Source organism: Cynara cardunculus (genome assembly GCF_001531365.2).
Source record: "Cynara cardunculus var. scolymus isolate 2C chromosome LG 14, CcrdV1, whole genome shotgun sequence".
Lineage (NCBI taxonomy): Eukaryota > Viridiplantae > Streptophyta > Magnoliopsida > Asterales > Asteraceae > Cynara > Cynara cardunculus.
In genome coordinates, this window is record NC_037541.1 from 4,248,240 (window position 1) to 4,267,887 (window position 19,648).

General features: G+C 35.2%; 1 protein-coding gene across 3 annotated transcripts; it reads left to right on the forward strand.

The window, feature by feature from the left end:
* Window positions 1–629: 629 nt before the first annotated feature.
* Window positions 630–17,613, forward strand: LOC112526492 (cell division cycle protein 27 homolog B). Of its 3 annotated transcripts, none has more exons than XM_025136781.1 (17): window positions 630–872; window positions 1,518–1,674; window positions 2,277–2,349; window positions 3,799–3,908; window positions 4,126–4,172; window positions 6,565–6,662; window positions 6,883–7,190; window positions 8,342–8,497; window positions 9,732–9,951; window positions 10,500–10,720; window positions 10,799–10,864; window positions 11,758–11,877; window positions 13,824–13,900; window positions 14,420–14,539; window positions 14,676–14,895; window positions 15,854–16,135; window positions 17,245–17,613. In XM_025136781.1, exons 2-17 carry the CDS (start codon window positions 1,570–1,572, stop codon window positions 17,293–17,295), a joined length of 2,274 nt encoding a protein of 757 aa, XP_024992549.1. In that variant the 5' UTR covers window positions 630–872; window positions 1,518–1,569; the 3' UTR covers window positions 17,296–17,613. The 3 variants fall into 3 exon arrangements, with proteins under 3 accessions (XP_024992549.1, XP_024992550.1, XP_024992551.1); XM_025136782.1 differs by having other exon boundaries at window positions 645–872; window positions 1,442–1,674; window positions 17,245–17,574; XM_025136783.1 differs by having other exon boundaries at window positions 645–872; window positions 1,518–2,349; window positions 3,849–3,908; window positions 17,245–17,574.
* The last annotated feature ends 2,035 nt before the right edge of the window (window positions 17,614–19,648 follow it).

Here is a 19,648-nt window from a genome sequence, read left to right on the forward strand (position 1 = left end):
CATCCTATAAAACACCTACACCACTACTGCCTCCACCCCCCATCGCTACTATTCTATTCAACGAACCAAACAAACAAATTCAACTATTTTTGACAGATTCCATTCTAATTCCTGTCATCCAAACGCACAATCAAACATTATTAAACTTCATTCCAATTAACTCAAATTCCAATTCCCTTGTCAAATATCATTTTCGACATATTGCATTATGTGAACCAAACGCCACATTCGATTCGTTTCTTTCTGGTATTTCATGTGAGCAACATTCTTTTTCCTAAAAAATAAAATCGAGCTGTCAAGATTGATTAAGAATCAATTCAGATTCGTCGAAACCAATCATGACAACCGGTCTTTTTTATATCAAAATATAAAATCAAACAAAATTTATGATTAAAAAATTTAAAATAATTAATTGATCTCATATTTATCTTGGAAAAAAGGGCCATTCTTACCCTAATTAAATTCTTATCTGATTTTGTTTATAAAAATTTAAAAGATTAAAATCAAAATAAATTTTAAAACAATGTAAAAGATTGCTGCATTGAAAAATACCGTTTTATAGTATCCAAGATTTGGAGATTTGCTCGAAATTCAAAAGTTCCCCAAAACCCCTCTCTTTGATTCAATCACAAATTCAGTGTCGAACGAATTTGAATCTCTTTCTTTCTCTCTCCCCTTTTCACACAGAGTCGAGTACTCGCATATCTCGGCGAGACTGAAGAACAATATCGGCCTTCAATCTCTTCTTTACTTCCATATTTCGAATGTCTTTATTTCTGGCGATGAAAATAACTTGTTTCTTCTGAAGTAGTTCGGAAATCCGAGCTTTAGAGGTCGATACTTCCATTTTCAATCCCTTATCGCGCATACAGGTATTGGGTTATTCTTTTCTTTCTAAATTGATGTATGGATTTTTTGTGAAGCGTTTGATTAATTTAGTGTGTCGGATGCTGATAAATTTGGGGTTTCTTTGGGTGTGGAAGAGAAAGTATAGTATGCGTACATGATTTGGTACCCTGTCAACCCGTTAGGCTTATTTTTGCATGTTCATTCGAGATGGAGGTTGCGGTTTATTTGTGTTTACTACAGGAGGTTCCAATTAGAGTTCTTTCGACTGTGTTTTTGTTTTGATGCATATTCAAATTGGTTGCTTCGTTTGAGTCATACTGTGAATTTACGAGCTCCCTTGAAGAATTCTGTCTAGGGTTTTGACCGCCACTTTTTGTTCATTTAGTAGTTTTTCCCTTGGCTATCCCATTCTTCTTCCCCTTTTGGGTTGGTGATTCTATCGTAGATTATGTAATTTGTTATGAATTATTGGTTTTAGCTTGACCATGTAGACTCTTGTATACGGTAATGGGAGTCGGAGAACCATTATATCTTTGATGCATTAATAACTGTGTCTTAAGGTGCTAATGTGTCTGATTTATGTTATTTGAAGGGATCATGTTTATTTCTGACATTTAAACATATTCAATTCCTGTGACGCTAAATGTATTCGTGACAAACACATCCAGTTCTCGCAAAAACCCATTGAGCAGATCTTGGATCCATCGTTGTGAGTTTGCTATGGAGGGTGTGTTAATTGACTGTGTACAGAACAGTCTACGGCATCTGTTGTACCGCAATGCTATTTTCATGTGCGAACGGCTCTGCTCTGAGTTTCCCTCGGAGGTATGTATCTTTTTTTCAAACCCATGAATGTGTTTTTTGAGACTCAATATTTCCCTATGTTCTGATATTATCGCAAAGTTTTGTCTTCAACTTCCCAAAAAAATGACTTAGTGTAAGTAGGCACTATTATTAGCTACTTCGATAAAAGAGAATGATGAAGAATAATTGCTAAAAACAAGTAGTGTGAATTTATAAAAAAATTCTTATCTTCATGAAAGAAGCCAAAGTAAGTCTACTTTGAAAGGAAAAGATGTGCCCATCAAAATTTACCTAAAATAAGCAAAACCCTTTCATTGTTGGTTTAGTATAGAAGAGTTAGGTGCTTGTGTAACTCTTCATATATCTTGATCTGGAGTGTCAAGCTTCTGTTATAGAGAGGACTTGGGGGAACTTTTAGTTAATAGAGGATATTAAGCAGAATTAAGATTTTATTTTTTTGCTGCTTCAAGTTTTAGCAAAAGCAAGTAAATTCTAATTAATCAAGTTGCCTTATTTGACAAGTCAACTATACTTCTTCATAGCTTCATTTTTTGGTAATGCACCTATCATAGTAACTAGTTTTCTATCAAATTATTCTTTCTTGCTAATTTTGTCGAGTGCAGGCAAACTTGCAATTGTTAGCTGCATGTTACTTGCAAAGCAACCAAGCTTACTCAGCTTACCACATTCTAAAGGGTATGTGGGACCTCGCCCTTTTTTGTTTAAGTAGTTTCATGTCATTGCCATAGCATTATAAACTCAACATAAGTATCTCGCACTTTCCCTTTTCATCTTAATGTATACATTACTTTTTAAGTTATTAGCATGTATAAAATGAAGGGAAACTTACTGTTTTTTTCCATTTGTCAATATCATTTGAACTAGAGGAACAGAAATGCCTGAGGCCAGATACTTGTAGATGAATCTTCTGAGCGGTTTTAGGGATTTTAACTTTGGTCTTTGAACTTTAAAATTGTTAACCATGGGTCTGCAATTCTGCATCAATATGATTTAGTCCCTTTGCGGTGGCGATGCTTGTGGTTATGGCCTGCTAGTTGAATACAAGTATTTACCCTCACAATGAAGAGTTCTATTTTAAATTTAGAAACACAATTCTCTGAACCATTACATATATAAGAACAGGGGTCAAATTATCAATTATTTTGAAAGGTTCATCTTCATCATTATCCTCTTCTGTTAGATTTCAAAACAATCTTCAGAATATAAATTGGTAGTCCTGAGAATTTGTGCTACATTCATCCAAACATGAGAACAGTCTCAGTTGTTGCAGAGCTGTTTCTAAAGTTGAGGAAAGCCACAAAAAAGTTCCACCCTTTTAATCTCTTTCTACCCCCTTTCCACTGCTGCCTCTAACATCAAACCAAGACTGAAATGAAAACTTGACTTGGCAGTTGGAATTACTAAAGCTTTCTTCTATTAGTTTAATTTTCATCTCCAGAAACGATTTCATTCAGATCGAGAAGTATCAAAAAATGGCTGCTACAGTTTCATTCGATTCATCTGATTGCATCTGGAAAAGTCAAAATCAATCTTTAAAATTCAAACAGCTGAAATCAACACACATTGTTTGTCAAATATCAAAAGGTAGACCGTGCTGATGTGTAATTGAAGTTAGAAAGTAACTTTGATTGGGATTTTTTTTCCATGATAATAGAACAGTGAGCTTGATTTTGATGATGGGATTTTGACTTTCTTTGGTGATACAGTAGGGAGTCAGCACTTATTGGAAATGGTAAAAATTAAGCAAACTCAAAATGGTTTAATTGATAAAAAAATTATATACTTGTACGTTATGCAATTAAGGCTCTATACGATTCAATTTGTTTTTCTATCTTATAATTGAACAAGACTTGATAAAAAGATCGTTATTTTACTAGCATATAAATTAAAAGTAATATGTGATGGTAGGATCACAAAAAAGAAAAACACTTCAAAATGTAATTTTTTTTGACGTTCACCTCTGAGGCCTATGGTTGATGTATTAGAGTTCATAGGTCAAATTTCCCTTTATGAGGAGGTCATGGACTCAAATAGTGTCACTTCCTTCTGGTTTAGATACTCTATCTATTATGACTGGGAACTTATTGTATTTTTCCTGTTTTCTTCAATCATTTTAATTTGAAGGAACACAAATGCCTCAGTCCAGATACTTGTTTGCAATATCATGCTTTCAGATGGATCTCCTGAATGAAGCCGAAATGGCATTATGCCCTTCTAATGAGCCTAATGCAGAGGTAATCACTGATTTTTGTATTGTTGGAACACATGGAACTGGAACATACATTCAACAATTCTTGATGAGTCTGGTTATAAGCATTATTATGTATACATGCATATGTTTTCTTTTGACGTTTTCTGGTTAAATTTATATGAATGACAATGTTAATAATAATGGAAGCATGTCACAGATTAAAAGAGCACTTGCTCATTGCATTTTCTTTTTCTTTCCAGGTCCCAAATGGTGCAGCTGGTCATTATCTTCTTGGGCTCGTATACAGGTATATAACCGCAATTTTCTTAAATTATCCTTTTATTTGCGGCTTGAGAAGTATAGTTATTTAAGGGTATATAGAAGTCTTTCTATTATAGTTCATGTTGTATTTCTTCCTGCGCTTGAAGATAGTCCACCAGCAGAGAGGTTGTTTCCATGATTTCAATATAGTAGCAGTTGACCCCATTTTTGAAACATCGAGTTCATTGCCAAGGCGATACAAGAAATTATAAAAACAAAATGCAAAGCCTTATGATTGAACTTCATTTGCTTTGCGAATGACTGCTATTTATTGTTCATGAGATATAGGAAATTGATTATAGCATGCGTGTTTTATGAACTACTGCATCAACAAGTACCAAAAATAAGAGCCAGAATAGCGGAATAATTGAGGAACTGATTCTGTTGGTTGGAGCATCAGTGCGTAATTTTTATTTATAGGAATTACCTTTTACTTATAGACGAAGAAAAAGAAAACATATGACATTGTTTTTGTTCTCTTTTGGGGGTGGGGGGAAGTAGCTCAACTAGGCATTGTTTCCTTGTAGTGAAATTCATCTTGAGATCAGATGTCTTGTGGATAGCCTTGGAATGGTTTCAGGACTTAATCTGAGCATTCTTTATTATTTTTTGGTTTATACTTATGATGTTGAGCTTTTTCACAAGCGAAAGATAACATGATGTATGGAGGTGGTGAAGGTCCTCAAGGGATTAGCAAAGCATACTAAGTGTATATGAATACTTTTTGAAGTTTGAATGGGCATACGATAGCGGTTGAAGGCTTGTGGTGGAAAATGGATCATTTTAGGCATTCATATGCTTTGTTAAGTGCGAATATAGTCATAAGGCAATTGTCCATGTTTTAAGGCTTTAAGGTGTCTTGTATCATGTTTCTTTAAAAATGAATTCTGGAGGGCAGTCATAATGTTTTCTTGAACTATGTAGAGAAGCACCACAATTAATAAAATAATCTTAAATTCTTACAAAAAACATATTAGTCTTGAATATGAGAAATGCTAGGTTTAACATTTGAAAATGGGAAGTCAACACTTATCATATAACATACGGAGTAGTTTGGAATTGATGATGGATAAGGTGTGAAGGAAAGAGGCAAATAAGAATATAAGTATACACCTTTATCATATAATGTCGTAAAATTGAAATAAAGTACTTTCATCGGATACAATTTTAGGAAATAGATGCTTCATTGAAGACACATATATTACATGGGTGGGATGATATCTAATAAGAGACAACCTTAGCAAGCAACAGAATAAGCCAACTAAACATACCAAGTATATATCAGAGGTAGGGACAGGGGGAGGGAAGATATATGCGGACCTTAGAGAGGCTGTTTCCAATGAAGACCCGTGACTTGTAACTTTAATTTCAATAGCAAAGCTCCTTACAGGAGTTGTAGCAAAGCTCACTAGGATTAAGTTCAACCATCAAAGTCAAAAGGAAGAAATAATAAAAGTAGATGGTTGCACATCATATGCTCAGACATCCAACCGTCTTTGTTTGGATCTAGCACATACATGTTCGAGCATATGATATTTCCATGTTAAGTTCTTGGTAAAATCTATCTTTCGACTAACACAGTTTCACAATTTTAGCAAATTGATCATTGTGAACAGAAAAAGAAAAAAACACATTCATAATATACACAGAACTGATCCATGTTGAACAGAAAAAAATAAAAAAACAGATCTATAATGAACAGAAAAAGCATCTATGATGAAAACAGATCTATAACAAGAACAGACCGGCGAGAGTCATAGAAATATACTGGAGAAACAGATCTGTGAGGAGGAGAGGAGATCATTGATTGAACAGATCAGCAAGGAGAGGAGATTGTTGATTGAACAGATCGGCGAGGAGAGGAGAGGACCTGTGAGGCTTGAACAGATTGGCGCGGAGAGTGACCTGCGACAGATCGGCTTTGGAGTGTTTTTTTGGATGCTCCACGTGTTTCACAAGGGTAAAGATGGAAAAACAATGGCTGAATGGATACAACACCAAATTCTTGGTTGACCAAATAAGTCACTAGCTGAGTCATTAAGCCACAGCCAAACTACCCTGTATGGCTTATTGAATAAGCCATACAGTGTGTTCAGCTCAATAAGCCCCAGCCAAACAGGACCTTAGTGTTTTGTGTAGCTGCTCTCATGACAATTTGAATTGGCAATTGTTAGCAGAAGTGGTAGATGTTGATTTATTAGAGGGCATCAATTTTCATGCCAAAGATTCTTATTTCAAGGACGAAAGAGCATTTTGGTTCTATGCCCTAACTGATCTACTTATTAATGGATGGTTTGTCTTGTTCTGTTTTTTGTGTTATGCATTTGGTTTGTCACATATTAATATTTCTTAACTCATGGGCTCATAATGTCTTTCAGATACACAGATAGAATGAGAAGTGCTGCTCATCAATTTAACCAGGCTTTATCACTAGATCCTCTGTTGTGGGCTGCATACGAGGAGTTGTGTAAATTAGGTAGGCCATGTAGTAAGCAAGTTTGCCAAATATTTTTTTTACAGTGTGGCTTTATGGTGCTTTAATTGCACAACAGGGTGTATGTTTTCATATATCATGGTTTTCAACAGTATTATTAAAATGCAACAGTTTGTTTAATTCACGTTGTTTGCAATGCAATATGATGGTTCATCAAAATCCCACTTCATCTTTTACGGATTGGAAGCATCTTATGTTTCAGGATCTGCTGGAGAAGCAACAGCAGTGTTTGGGGAATCTGCTTCTGAATGCATCCAGAAGCAGTATTTGAGTCATGATGTAGCTCCCCAGTTGCAGTCATCCAGTGACGATCACCATCCAGTTTCTGGGAGACAACTGGCTGAAAGTGTTAGTCCAAGGCATTTGAGACATTTGCATGTCAATAACATTAAGGAAAATTCTGTAAATCATAATGGTGCAGTTTTTTCTGGAAGCGCTGCTAGCCAATCCAATAATGGCGTTCATGCTAACATATCGTTTTATAATACTCCGTCCCCAATGGCCAACCAGGTTTACTTGCTGAACTGACCTTGTATCTTCCTCATTTGTTTGTTATTCGTTCTTTTATCTTCAGCAGTACTTTTCCATCCTTTTCCTAGATCACTGCTCTGCATGGGTACGAACTTGCTATTCTGGCTTAGTTGTAACTGAGCACTTTGAAGTTGTAACACGTTAGGCAATTGGTAGGATGCATCTCCATCTGCAAGCATGCAGTTTGTTAATTGGGCTCTAGCATTTTTCCCCATGTTTTAAGAACTCAGTTGACTGGTCTTTGGATGCCATGAGAATCTGAGAGGAGTAATTTTCGTGTTTACCTCAAAGTTAGAAGTGCGATTCTTGATTTTGTGGGATGAAATATAATAACTCTTATGTTTCTATATCTTTTTAATTCTTGGCCTTTTCTCTTGGCACATTCTTGTAATTGTAGTTGTTCTGTTAGAACAATGTATTTAAATTTATGACCACTTAAATATTTATAAAAACAGCTTCTATTGTATATTTATGCATTATATTTTCACATGTCATATCTTACCGAACTAAGCTAAAATCATGGATCTTAAATTCATCTCTTTCTTTTGTTATGTTACTACCAAAACATATCCCTAGGCCTTGCTGCCTCAAGATATGGATTTGCCTATTTGATTGATTTTCTCTCTGATGCTTCTTGGTTTAGGCATGGTATAAAATATTAGTCGAACATCTGACTTATATCTGTATTCATTTTGATTTTGCATCATGTTGTCACTTTATTCTTCTATCATATATGTACAGAAGCTCTGTTATCGACTATGATCTATGCACTAGATCTCTCCATTTTCATTTTTTTGTTATTTTTACATGGGGTGGATGGATTGTGAATTTGATGGGATTGAATGTGACATTCTATATATTCTCAAGTCATAGGAGTAATTTTGAGTAACTGAATACATCTATGTTATTAATCAGTAAATTCTGTGCTGGATTATTGTATTCCCTTGACATGCACAATAAAATCGTCTTTTATTTATTTATGGTTGGGGCAGGGTTGGTGGTAGGAAGGCTGGACCACAAATTTGATGAAATTACAAAATTATATTTTTCAAGAGTTGAGAGAGTTGTTGCCATGTTTGCAGATAGAGACTACAATGTTACACCGTTCTAAGTTATCTGGTATTTTGTAGCTGTCAGGTATGGCTCCTCCACCTATATGTAGAAACATGCTCCCAAATGGTCCAAATTCTAGTTCCGTTGGTGCTGATGGGTCCCCAAGATCAACCGTGAAATCTACCATTCAAGCTCCTCGAAGAAAGTTTGTGGATGAGGGAAAGCTAAGAAAGGTTGTGAATTTGTTACTTAGTCTAAATTATCTTCCTGCAATTCTGCTATGCTTAATCATGTTACATATACAAAGAAGACAAGCCCCACCATCCTGTAAACTGATGAGCTGCATTACTATTAAGTGGTGGTAAAAAAAGTTGCTTTGCCACACATGCTTGCTCTAGTTTTTATTGGTTCTTTATTTTTTTTTTAAAGTTTCTGCTATAGTTTCTTTATTTGGGTAGAGCATTAGAATCATTCTCTAAAGTATTCATGTTAAATGTATGGCAAACCATATTAATATGTTAAGTGAATTAAGTAAATTGCAAGTGTCTGGATGATTTGAAGGAAGCAAGTTTTTTATGTGCCACTCTTATGTGAAATGGCAAGTTGTCCATTGGTGCTGAGCAGATGGTTGTGCTCTTTCTAGGTGTTAACAGATAGATGTCTGAGCTGCCCATTAATTAAATAAACGATCATTTTATCAATAGCATTGTTACAACTGCTTGCATCATCTAACTTCTATTTTATATTAGATTTCTATCTGTGTAATTGTGCAGTAATTGTGGCTTGTCATACTGAAGCATTGGAACTCAGAGGTTCTGATTTCAACATATAGTAATCCTACTTTTTATGTTCTACAATGCTTTCGTGGAAGCAAGTGCATTCAGTTGGTCGTTCTTATTGAGAGCACATCTTGGTTGACTGGGCATGTTGAGTGCAGAGGTTGCTGTATAGAATTAAGTTTCTGACTTTAGATCATTCTATTTCTAAAATGTTGGTTATAGTGATCACCCTTGAATTGAAATGGGAGAGAATAGGGGGGGGGGGGGGGAAGGTGTAGAGCAAAAATGACATATGTACCTACTTCCATGTTCATGCATGTGGACTCGTTCTCTTTTGCATGATACTTGAAGTTGACAAATTCGATGTAGACGTTTATGATAGTTCACCACTGCAACTGCATCTCAGATATTTGGTACATGTAGAAAGTGTGTAGAATCCATGCTTTGAATTTTAAGTAGGCAGATTGCTTTTCTCTACACCAGCAGCTCAGGTGCTTGCTGCAACAGTTCTTGTTTTTCTCTCTGTAATTTTGGTGGTTTGTTACACTGTGGCTTCTATTTCTTATTTAGTCAAAAAAAGAATCCATCATTATATTGTCACAAATCCAGCTTCCTTCGATATTTCTTGTTTATCTACAGGCCATGTTCTTTATGCTATCCCTTTAACATGTTTTCTGTTGTTTTCCAGATATCAGGAAGGTTGTTCTCTGATTCTGGTCCCAGACGAAGCACCAGACTTGCCGGAGAAACTGGTTCCATAGCAAATTTAAGTGGCATTGCTGTAGCTGGGAATGGAGCAAATCATTCTTCTAAATATCCTAGCAGTAGTTCTAAGTTGGGCTCTGCAGCATTTCGTTCAGTAACTGTTAGAAAGGGGCAATCCTGGTCTACTGAAAGTCTTACTGAAGGTTAAATTGATATTTTTGATATGCTCCCTTTCTTCACTTATCTAAGTCATGTGAAAGGAATGAGAGAATCTCTCAGAGTGTGGTTATAGAAACTTAGATATTTCTCAGATGGTAGATCAATTGCATCAACGGTAAAAGTTATTACCCCCTTGATTCTTTTTCATAATACAGTAGTTTTGACATTTGGATGATTCACCATCTTTGCCTTTTCTGCTTGTGCTGCTGGATTATTTACAAGTCTGCCTTTTATCTTATCAAGGTTCTAATGTGTGGGTCTGTTTTCGTTCTTATGGGTTTAAATTATTATTACACACTAGTAAGATAATGCTGGTGATTCATTTTCACCTTCCCTAAGAATGATATAGAAAAATATCTTCATGCTTTATATTCACTTTTTAAAATTTTATGCAATGGGAGGGTAATCATCTAGTTAGTTTACAATAGTCTATTTACTACTTAATTCAAAATTGTAAGAATGTCTATTCTCACCTCTTACAGTATGCTGCTTGTCGAAAATTGGAATCCCACCCATAATCTCACTTTTGCAGGGACCCGGTCTGAGCTTGACGACTCTCGTTCAAATACTACCACCACTTCTGGTTCATCCCCCTCACCTGATACTAGATCTTCTGAACGTGATGGTTCAATCATGTCAATAGGTCGGGCTTCCATGAGTGTATCAAAAGTTGCTAGTGGTGCTTCAGAAGTACTGTCCCTTATGAAAATCCTTGGGGAAGGTTACAGACTTTCCTGTCTATACCGGTGTCAGGTATTGTAAAGCGGTGAAGTAACAAATGCTATTCTTGTTGTTGATGTACCTTGCTGATTACTACCTTCTGTAAAACAGGATGCACTTGATGTATTTCTGCAACTTCCTCATAAGCATTATAACACAGGCTGGGTGCTATCTCAGGTGAGTTAATGTTTATATAATATAACACAGTGCATGAGTTCTTTTTATAGCGGTGGTAATATATATATATATATATATATATATAAATAATATGTATGCATACATAGACATATCATATGCATTAATTAAAAATATAGTTTGAACATCAAAACATCAAATTAAACAAGTTTCACAAAACAATATAAGAGAAGTGTTCGTAACCGATCTAATCGCAAGCAATAGGTTCAACATCCGAGTCAAACGTGGTCGTTGGACTTGTGGTCGTGGGACTTGTCTAAAGCTGAAGCAGACGTTGGAGTGGAGGAAACTGTTGACCGTGGTTGTGGGACTCACATTAGACCGCAATTTGAAGCCAAATATCGGTGAATCGCGCCGATATTATCGGAACCGCTATTTGACCACCGCTATTTTGCAAATGTCCGATAACCGATATTGCGCCGCTATTGCACCGCTATTAACAGTTTAGACCCAAAAAGAATAGTTTTGTATTGAGAAGAGGAAAGAACATAGAGCACACAATAACAATAGGCCAGGATAGAGAACCTGAGAAACATAAATGTAAATGCTAGGATCCTACATATCTTATTCCTCTTCAAGTTGGAGCATAAATATGAAATATGCCAAACTTGCTGCATATAAGATCAATCTGAGGGCCACAAAGGGGCTTGGTCAAGATATAAGCAACCCGGTGCCCCTTGCGCACCCAAATTGGCATAAGAGGAGGCTTTCAAGAATCAAGAAATATCAACCTAATTAATACCGGGAGTTCAATGCATATGTGCATATCTCAACTTAATGATCAGTGGAGATATGATATCCTTTTTCTTGCTTCTATCTGTAATATATATTTAAATTGATATTTATGTATTTTTGATTTTGTGGTGTTGTGACAGGTTGGAAAAGCTCATTTTGAATTGGTTGATTATCTAGAAGCTGAGCGTGCCTTTAGCAATGCCCGCTTGGCTTCCCCTTATAGCTTAGAAGGAATGGATATATATTCTACCGTTCTATATGTAAGTTCTTGTACTTATCTAATCTTTATAATTGCTATGCCAATTGTTATTACTCTACTAGGTATAGCAGCTGAATATTTTTACTATTCACCTCTGAAATCATTCCATATATTTTATCATGATATAGAGACGGAAACAAGGCAAAATCTGAATGGCATGAAACAGATAGTATGCTCTGATATAAGTGTTAAAGGAAGGGATGTAATGATCCCAAAGACGAGAATAATATACCTGGTTGTCCCTCCATTTGAAAATGAGCTACACCTTGAAAATGATTGTAATTTGATTTTGACAGTTGTATGTTTACAAAGTATATCCAGACTGAAAATCAGGAATTTTGTAGTTGTGCCATGCTGTATTAGTCGTGGCTGGTGAATCATTACTGAAATGGAGACATGTTTAGTGTGTATGACCATTTTGAGAATGAGGGCATAGTAATTCTAATATCTTGTTTCACATTTTTACTGAAATATTCATGAAGATCCTTCTAGAAGGTGGAAAGATGGATGTCACAAAAAATAGAATTTCTTAACATAAATAGTTTTAAGGTCCATCTATTTGCAAGTTACATGGCAACGGAAGTATTATAAAATGTGACAAGTTATGAAGGTTAAGTTGATGGCTGCTTATTATGTTATACCTATGGAGAGATAGTTGATTGATTTTTCAGAAAAAAACAAAGGTTGTTTGGCTTTGCCTTTTTACACAATGAAGAGGTTGTAACATTTGAATGCGGGGTTAGAAGCAATGGAAGAGGTTTCCGTCTGTAATGACCTGATCAGGTTATCAGAGATCATCAGCTTCCTTCAACAAGCTAAACCTAGATGTTATTAAAAGTAGTCGTAAATTCGTAATTCATTCAATGGAATTTTTTCATCATAATAGTCATGGTAGTTTTTGATTAAAGTCTTGGTTTGCAATAGAGAGGCACCTCACTCCATACATCAAGAATTCATGAGTAGACCCATTGTTTGCCATGATGTCCATAATCACATGAATATAACTTTGCCACACATAACAGAGTTCTTTCAATTTTCTGGATAGTCATTTGCTTCTTTGAGATGTGTTTGTAGATATTAGATATGTGGGGATTGGTTGCTTCTTTCCTTTCTCTGCACAACAAATACTTGTAATCAAACTAAATTTTCTTGCTGTGAATTGATGTAAATATACATTTAGCCAGAGATGTATTAGAGAAAGACGGTATAGTAGTAATGGTAGCACCAATAAGAAAGTCAAGTTTCATATAATACATACTTGTAACAAGGGACTGTAAAGTTGATTTAGAAAAAAGGGAAAAGGGATGTAGCTTTTAGAAACAAGATAAATCCTAGTAAAATCAGTGGAGAAAAAGGAGTTATAGCATCCTGTAAAGGAATATGGTGAAATTCAGGTGAATGGTACTCCATTTTGTTATGTTTGTCATGGCAAAAATAAGATTGCACATATAACATGTTAGAAAATTATGAACCTTTAGAAGTGAAAAGTGATATGAAAGATTGATGGAGAAATTATTATTTAAAGGAAATTCATATAGAAACATTAATATATATAAAATTGCAGAGGGAAAAATGGTTGGTTAAACACCATTTCTTCTATGTATATAATCTGATTTTAGACATTAACACCGGTTGTCATTGTTGTCATGTCAAATCCAAGTACAGCATGCTAACTAAGTTGTACCATGTATCATTCGGACACCCTTATGATAGTTTGTATGAATCAAGTACTTCTAGTTCTCCCTCATTTGTTCCTAAACCAACAAATCTCCATTTGGAACCTTGTAGATGATATCATAAATGGTTAAAGTGAATGGGATTGCTACATGTTTTTTTAATTTTCAGCTAACTACGTGTGACATCAAGTTTACATCATTTATTCAATTAATACGTGTAAGCCATATGTTGAGCTAGTTTTCCATAATCTTTGGTCTTTTTATGTTGTAGCATCTGAAGGAGGATATGAGATTGAGTTATTTGGCACAGGAGCTAATATCAACAGACCGCTTGGCCCCTCAGTCATGGTAAGCATTATAAAATTTATAAGAGTGCATTGGGTATTCAGACAACAAGACGATTAAAATGACACTAAAAAAAAAGTTTATGTAGTTTCCAATTTTTATTTTGTACCTTTTTTATATTATCTTTTTCATTTTTAATATTTAATATATAACATGATCAACCAAAACACAGAAACTATAAAAATAATATTTTGATGACAGTAAAGTGAAAGTTTAAAGAGCATAAAATACAATAAATAAAATTTAAAGAATGAATAAAATGTAAAGAGGAAGGCGTATTTGATGTTTTAGAAGAGAATTAGGTTCTATTAGTAAAATATAGGCCCGCTCCATCTTGTTCCATGGGGTGGGAGTGGAACGCGCCTGTTCCACTTTGTTTCATTCTGTTCTTGTCTATTCCACATAAAAATCCTGCCAAACGTGGAACAATGATCCATGTCCTGCCCTATGTTGTATACCAGATGCATCCTAAAGATATGCTTTTTAGCCTCAATTTACCTTTTTTCTGTACAAATGTGGCAGGTGTGCAATGGGAAATTGCTATAGCATGCAGAAAGACCATGAAACTGCTCTCAAGAACTTTCAACGAGCAGTGCAGCTAAATTCAAGATTCACCTATGCTCACACCCTTTGTGGCCATGAGTATGAATTTGCTTCTTTTTTTCATGACTTAATCTCGACACTATAGTTCTTTCTACTTCTAAATTGTATGAAAACTCTCTTTACTACCTTAACTGACCCTTTGGTGATCTACATATGAATCTATCATCAATTACAGATATGTGGCTTTGGAGGATTTCGAGAATGGAATTAAGAGTTACCAAAATGCCCTTCAGATTGATGCAAGACATTATAATGCTTGGTATGGTCTTGCAATGATATATCTTCGCCAGGAGAAATACGAGTTCTCGGAGCATCATTTTCGAAAGGCTCTCCAAATAAACCCTCGTTCTTCTGTGATAATGTCTTATCTTGGGACTTCCTTGCATGCCTTGAAGGTTCGATCTCATTCATTGCTGATTACTTCTAGTTACTCTTTGACATAAAAATTGGTACACTTCACTTTTTGGGTTGTTTCTGGGTCATATTCCAAGTTAGAATGCCTATTTTTCCATATCATCATTATAAATAATATTGATTGCATCGATTTACGTCCATACAACAGATTCTCTAAAATAGAGAAAATGAAGATTTTAGGCTACTTTTTTACTCCAACAGGTTCACTAAAACTTTCTCTAAAATGGAGAAAGTAGGGGACAGGGGATAAACATCTCCAAATTTGGAGCACTCCCTAAAATTAAATGTTTATGAGAGAATTTTTTATTTATTGTTTTCAATGAGGTTGAATGTATTGAAAAAGTTTATTGCGATGATAAGTTTATAGAATATTTTTATAATATAATTAATGTTGAAATCTCCAAAATAGAGAAATTGTTGGAGTTGAGTGCATTTTTTTAGAGATTAACTTTTACTTCTTTAATTTAGAGAAATTATAGAAATCTGTTGATAGATGCTTTAAAGATATCTTAGTTGCCTTCATTGAAAGGTATTATAGTTATTTGACATATAGTCGGCCATTTTACTTAGGGGCCATTTACCCAAACGCTTACCCGCTAAGCACTTAGCGGTGAGGGTCTAACACTCTCACTTACCGGATAAGAATATAGTCCATCAAATCAGCATCATAGGCAACAATTTACATGGTAACAACCAACTAGGTAAGAGTTGTCACACTTACTTACCGGGTACGATTCTCGATCCTTGTCATCGGTCTTACCGGGTAAGATTCTGGGTCCTTGCCATGTTCATCAGGTAAGCATTTGGTAAATGGCCCCTTAAACTACATGGGATGTGAAAGTTTGGGACAAATATGTTGTATTCATTTCCATAGAAAGTTTGTTTACAAGATGTTACTAAAATTCAAATTTCATCAATTTTCTGAAACTAAATTGTCAGAGAAACGATGAAGCTTTAGCAATGATGGAGAAGGCTATAGTAGCAGATAGGAAGAATCCTCTCCCGATGTATCAAAAAGCCAACATCCTTGTGAGTATGGAGGATTTCGATGGTGCGTTACAAGTTCTAGAAGAACTTAAAGAATATGCTCCTCATGAAAGCAGCGTGTATGCATTGATGGGAAGGATATACAAACGTCGACTTATGTATGACAAAGCCATGCTTCATTTTGGTCTAGCTTTGGATTTGAAGCCTTCGGCAACAGACGTGGCTACTATCAAGGTGACATCATCTTTTTGCTCTCTATGACTCTTTTCTCTTAGGATGAGTATGATACGAGGGATTGGTTGGGAAAAAAACTTGTTGTTCCATGTTTGACTCGACATTAGACTGGGACATGATAGTATTTTGTTTGCAACAAAAATGCATATTTTTTGTTCCACCAAAATAGATTGGACAAGATTGGTAAATTACTAAATTATCGATGTCAGTTTAAAACCTGGTCATGTCTGGCTACCTAAGGCAACCTTGAGTATTTTCATAGGTTTAATCACCTAAAATGGTTGGGACTTTAATGCCACTTATAATCATCGATAGTTTACGAGCTTTCAGAAAACATATATAAATTGATGAACTTAGAGAACGGTCCTTTTTAACCCTGTGATGACCTGTTATCGCAAGTGCTGATGTGGCATTGCCACATAACGAATCTCTCTCCATTGTAATTTATGTTGGACAATGGTTGGCAGTTTTATTAGCAACAATACCACATTAACACTTTGTGATTTGTTAACTTCTGTACATGTCATTAGTGGGGTTGAAAAGTAAATGGATTTGTGTAAGTTGTTTCTATGTTTTTGAACCAAAATAGATGTAGCATTGGCGTTCCGTGGTCTTTTAGGTGATCGACACTAGCTCAAATTGCGCCAAAATGGAACCGGACTTTGCTTTTACTCCTATTTTGGTGAACTAACTTGAAAAACCTCCATTTTAGGAAACCAACTAACTTTGGTTTCATTCATATTTTTGGGAACATGAATTTGGTCACCGAGTCCCTTAAACGAAGAGTTTTGAAGGTTGGTTCCCGAAATGTAGGTCTTGTAATTTGGTTCTGCAAAATAGCAACAAAATCAAAATTGGTTTCATTTTGGTGCAATTAAAGGCTAGTATATTGAGTTGAACTTCCACGGAATTTGCTGATCTTGTAATACTCAATGACGTGGATACTTGTTTATGGAGACGTGAACCATAAAGCTGACATCCACATAATCAAATGTTTCAAAATCGATTGAGAAGCAAATTTTGATTCATTTTGATGCATTTTTGTTGTTAAATTTTCACAATTGCTGCTGCTACTACTTTGAACATTATTGTACCTTTCTTTTCTACAGGCCGCCATCGAGAAATTACATGTACCCGATGAATTAGAAGATAACTTATAAAGCTCGTATGCAAGTGCAGCTGTAAAATATCTGTCGGGATTTTTGATACAACGAATCTCAACCCTATTTCTGAACCAATCCTCTTCCGTTCTTTAAGCCTTACATTCAGAGTCTTATAGGTGTTAGATGTTCGTATTGCCAGATAAATGAATGTCGTAGACACGATCAATAGTGTTTCATAATTTGTATCATGTACCAAATTAGTTGAACCGCTGGCAAAAGGCTTGTAACATAAGTTATCGTTCGTTGATCTTGTCGGCTAATTTGTTTTCGATTTGTAACATCAATTTTCTTTTGGGTACTATTGTTGAATCTGTCTTCTGTTCTTGCTGATCTGTCTTTAACAGTAGAGTTGTGGGTGTAATCTACAGCGCAGGCATCATCCGTCTGCCGATGGGATGCGTGCAAAATTTCTCTCTTATGATTGTGAGATGAGTACGCTCTAGATAGTGGCAGACACCTCTTTCTTTTTTATCGTTATCTTTGCTTCCATCCCTTTGAATGTGTTTAACGATAAAATTGAAATGGCAAAACCATTGTTCGATAGTTGTTTTTAGTCGTATGTTTGGCGACCGTTGCCCTTTAACATATCACTCACTCGGTTTGAAAAAAGAGAGTCTACATTTCTAACATAGCAATGGCTACTATACATGGCATCATGTGCGTATGTGATTTGATCATTCTCGCATTTCTTGTAAGTTGACGGCCTTCTCGTTTGAGCCTGCCCTAGTTGATTATTCAAAGAGTGAATTATTTGATGAAAGATACGGAATAAAAGACAAACATCATTGAGATAACATAATAATACTACGTGGCCGTTTACCAAATGCCTACTTGGGTAAGCGTTTATGGGTAAAATTCAACACTAATCACTTACTTACCGTGTAAGATTTTAGTTCATCAAAACGATATCGTATGCAATAATCTACCCGGTAAATGCTAACCTTGGTAAGAGTTTTCGCCCTCACTTACCGGGTGAGACTCTTGTCCTTGCCTTCGTTTTTTTTAAGTATATAATACTTATATACTGTAAATAGAACAAATAAACTCACACACCCTCCTCACCTATGCTCTTACCAGGTAAGATTTTTGATCCTTGCCATATTCATCCGGTAAGATAATGTGAATTGGTAAACGCTTATCCGGGTAAGCGTTTGGTAAACGGCCCCTACGTGTACTTGATATCGTAACAAAGAAGCTCCATTAAAAGCCATTCATTTAATTGTATTAGAATGAAATTTGCAATGGGGCCGTTTACCAAATGCTTACTTGGGTAAGCGCTTACCAAGTTACATTACCTTATCGTATGAACATGGAAATGACCATGAATCTTACCCGGTAAGAGCGAGGCAATGACCTAGAGTCTTACCCGGTAAGTGAGGGTAATGACTCTTGCCACGGTTAGCTCTTACCGGGTAATTTGTTGCATAGAAAGCCATTTTTTGTTGACTAAAATCTTATCCGGTAAGTAAATGATAGTGTTGAATTTTACCACTATATGCTTATCGGGTAAGTGTTTGGTAAACGGCCTCTATGTTACTTTTTTTCCTTCTAAAAATTACTTTCAGAAACTTCATGTTGGAGAACATATAGTATTTTTAATACAGTTGTTTACTAAACATTTACGGGGTGTCGTTTGTCTTAATGGGTGGGAATGACAAAAACCAAGAATCTTATCCTATAAGAAGCATAACAATGACTGATAATCTTACCCAGTAAGTGAAGGAAAAGACTTTAACCCGATAAGAAAATATTGTATAGAAGATGCTTACTAACAATATATTTTGGTGACCGAGAATGTTATCTGATAAGGTAAGTAAGAGTCGTAACCATTGTTGGTAAGTAATTACCTGGTAAATATTTGATAAATTGCCTCTATGTCTTCGATACAGTAACATAACATATTATACTTTATGAACAGAAAAAAAGCATTATAATTTTGTAAATTAAATGAAAATGTAATGTATTTTGTTTGGATTCACATTGTGTGTAACATATTTTTAAAATTTTCATTTTGGTATCTAAGATGTGACATTTTAAACATTTAAGTACATTCTTATTAAACTGATGATGTTGGAAAGGTAATAACTCGGGAAATTAATAGAAATAGCCATTTCAGCCGACCTAATTTACCTTTTAGCAATTTCTCTCTCAAGTTTTAGAAAATTCACTATCTCTGCAAGTATCAATTCCTTAACTTACGAAAAGGTCAAAAAGTAAAATGAAAAAGAAATTTTTGAACATGATCCACAAGTACAGATTCCCAAATCTGTAAACTCGTCTGTTATACTTAAAAAGTTAATAATTAGTTTAGAAACGAAAATAACAATAAATTATAAACTATAGGGACAAA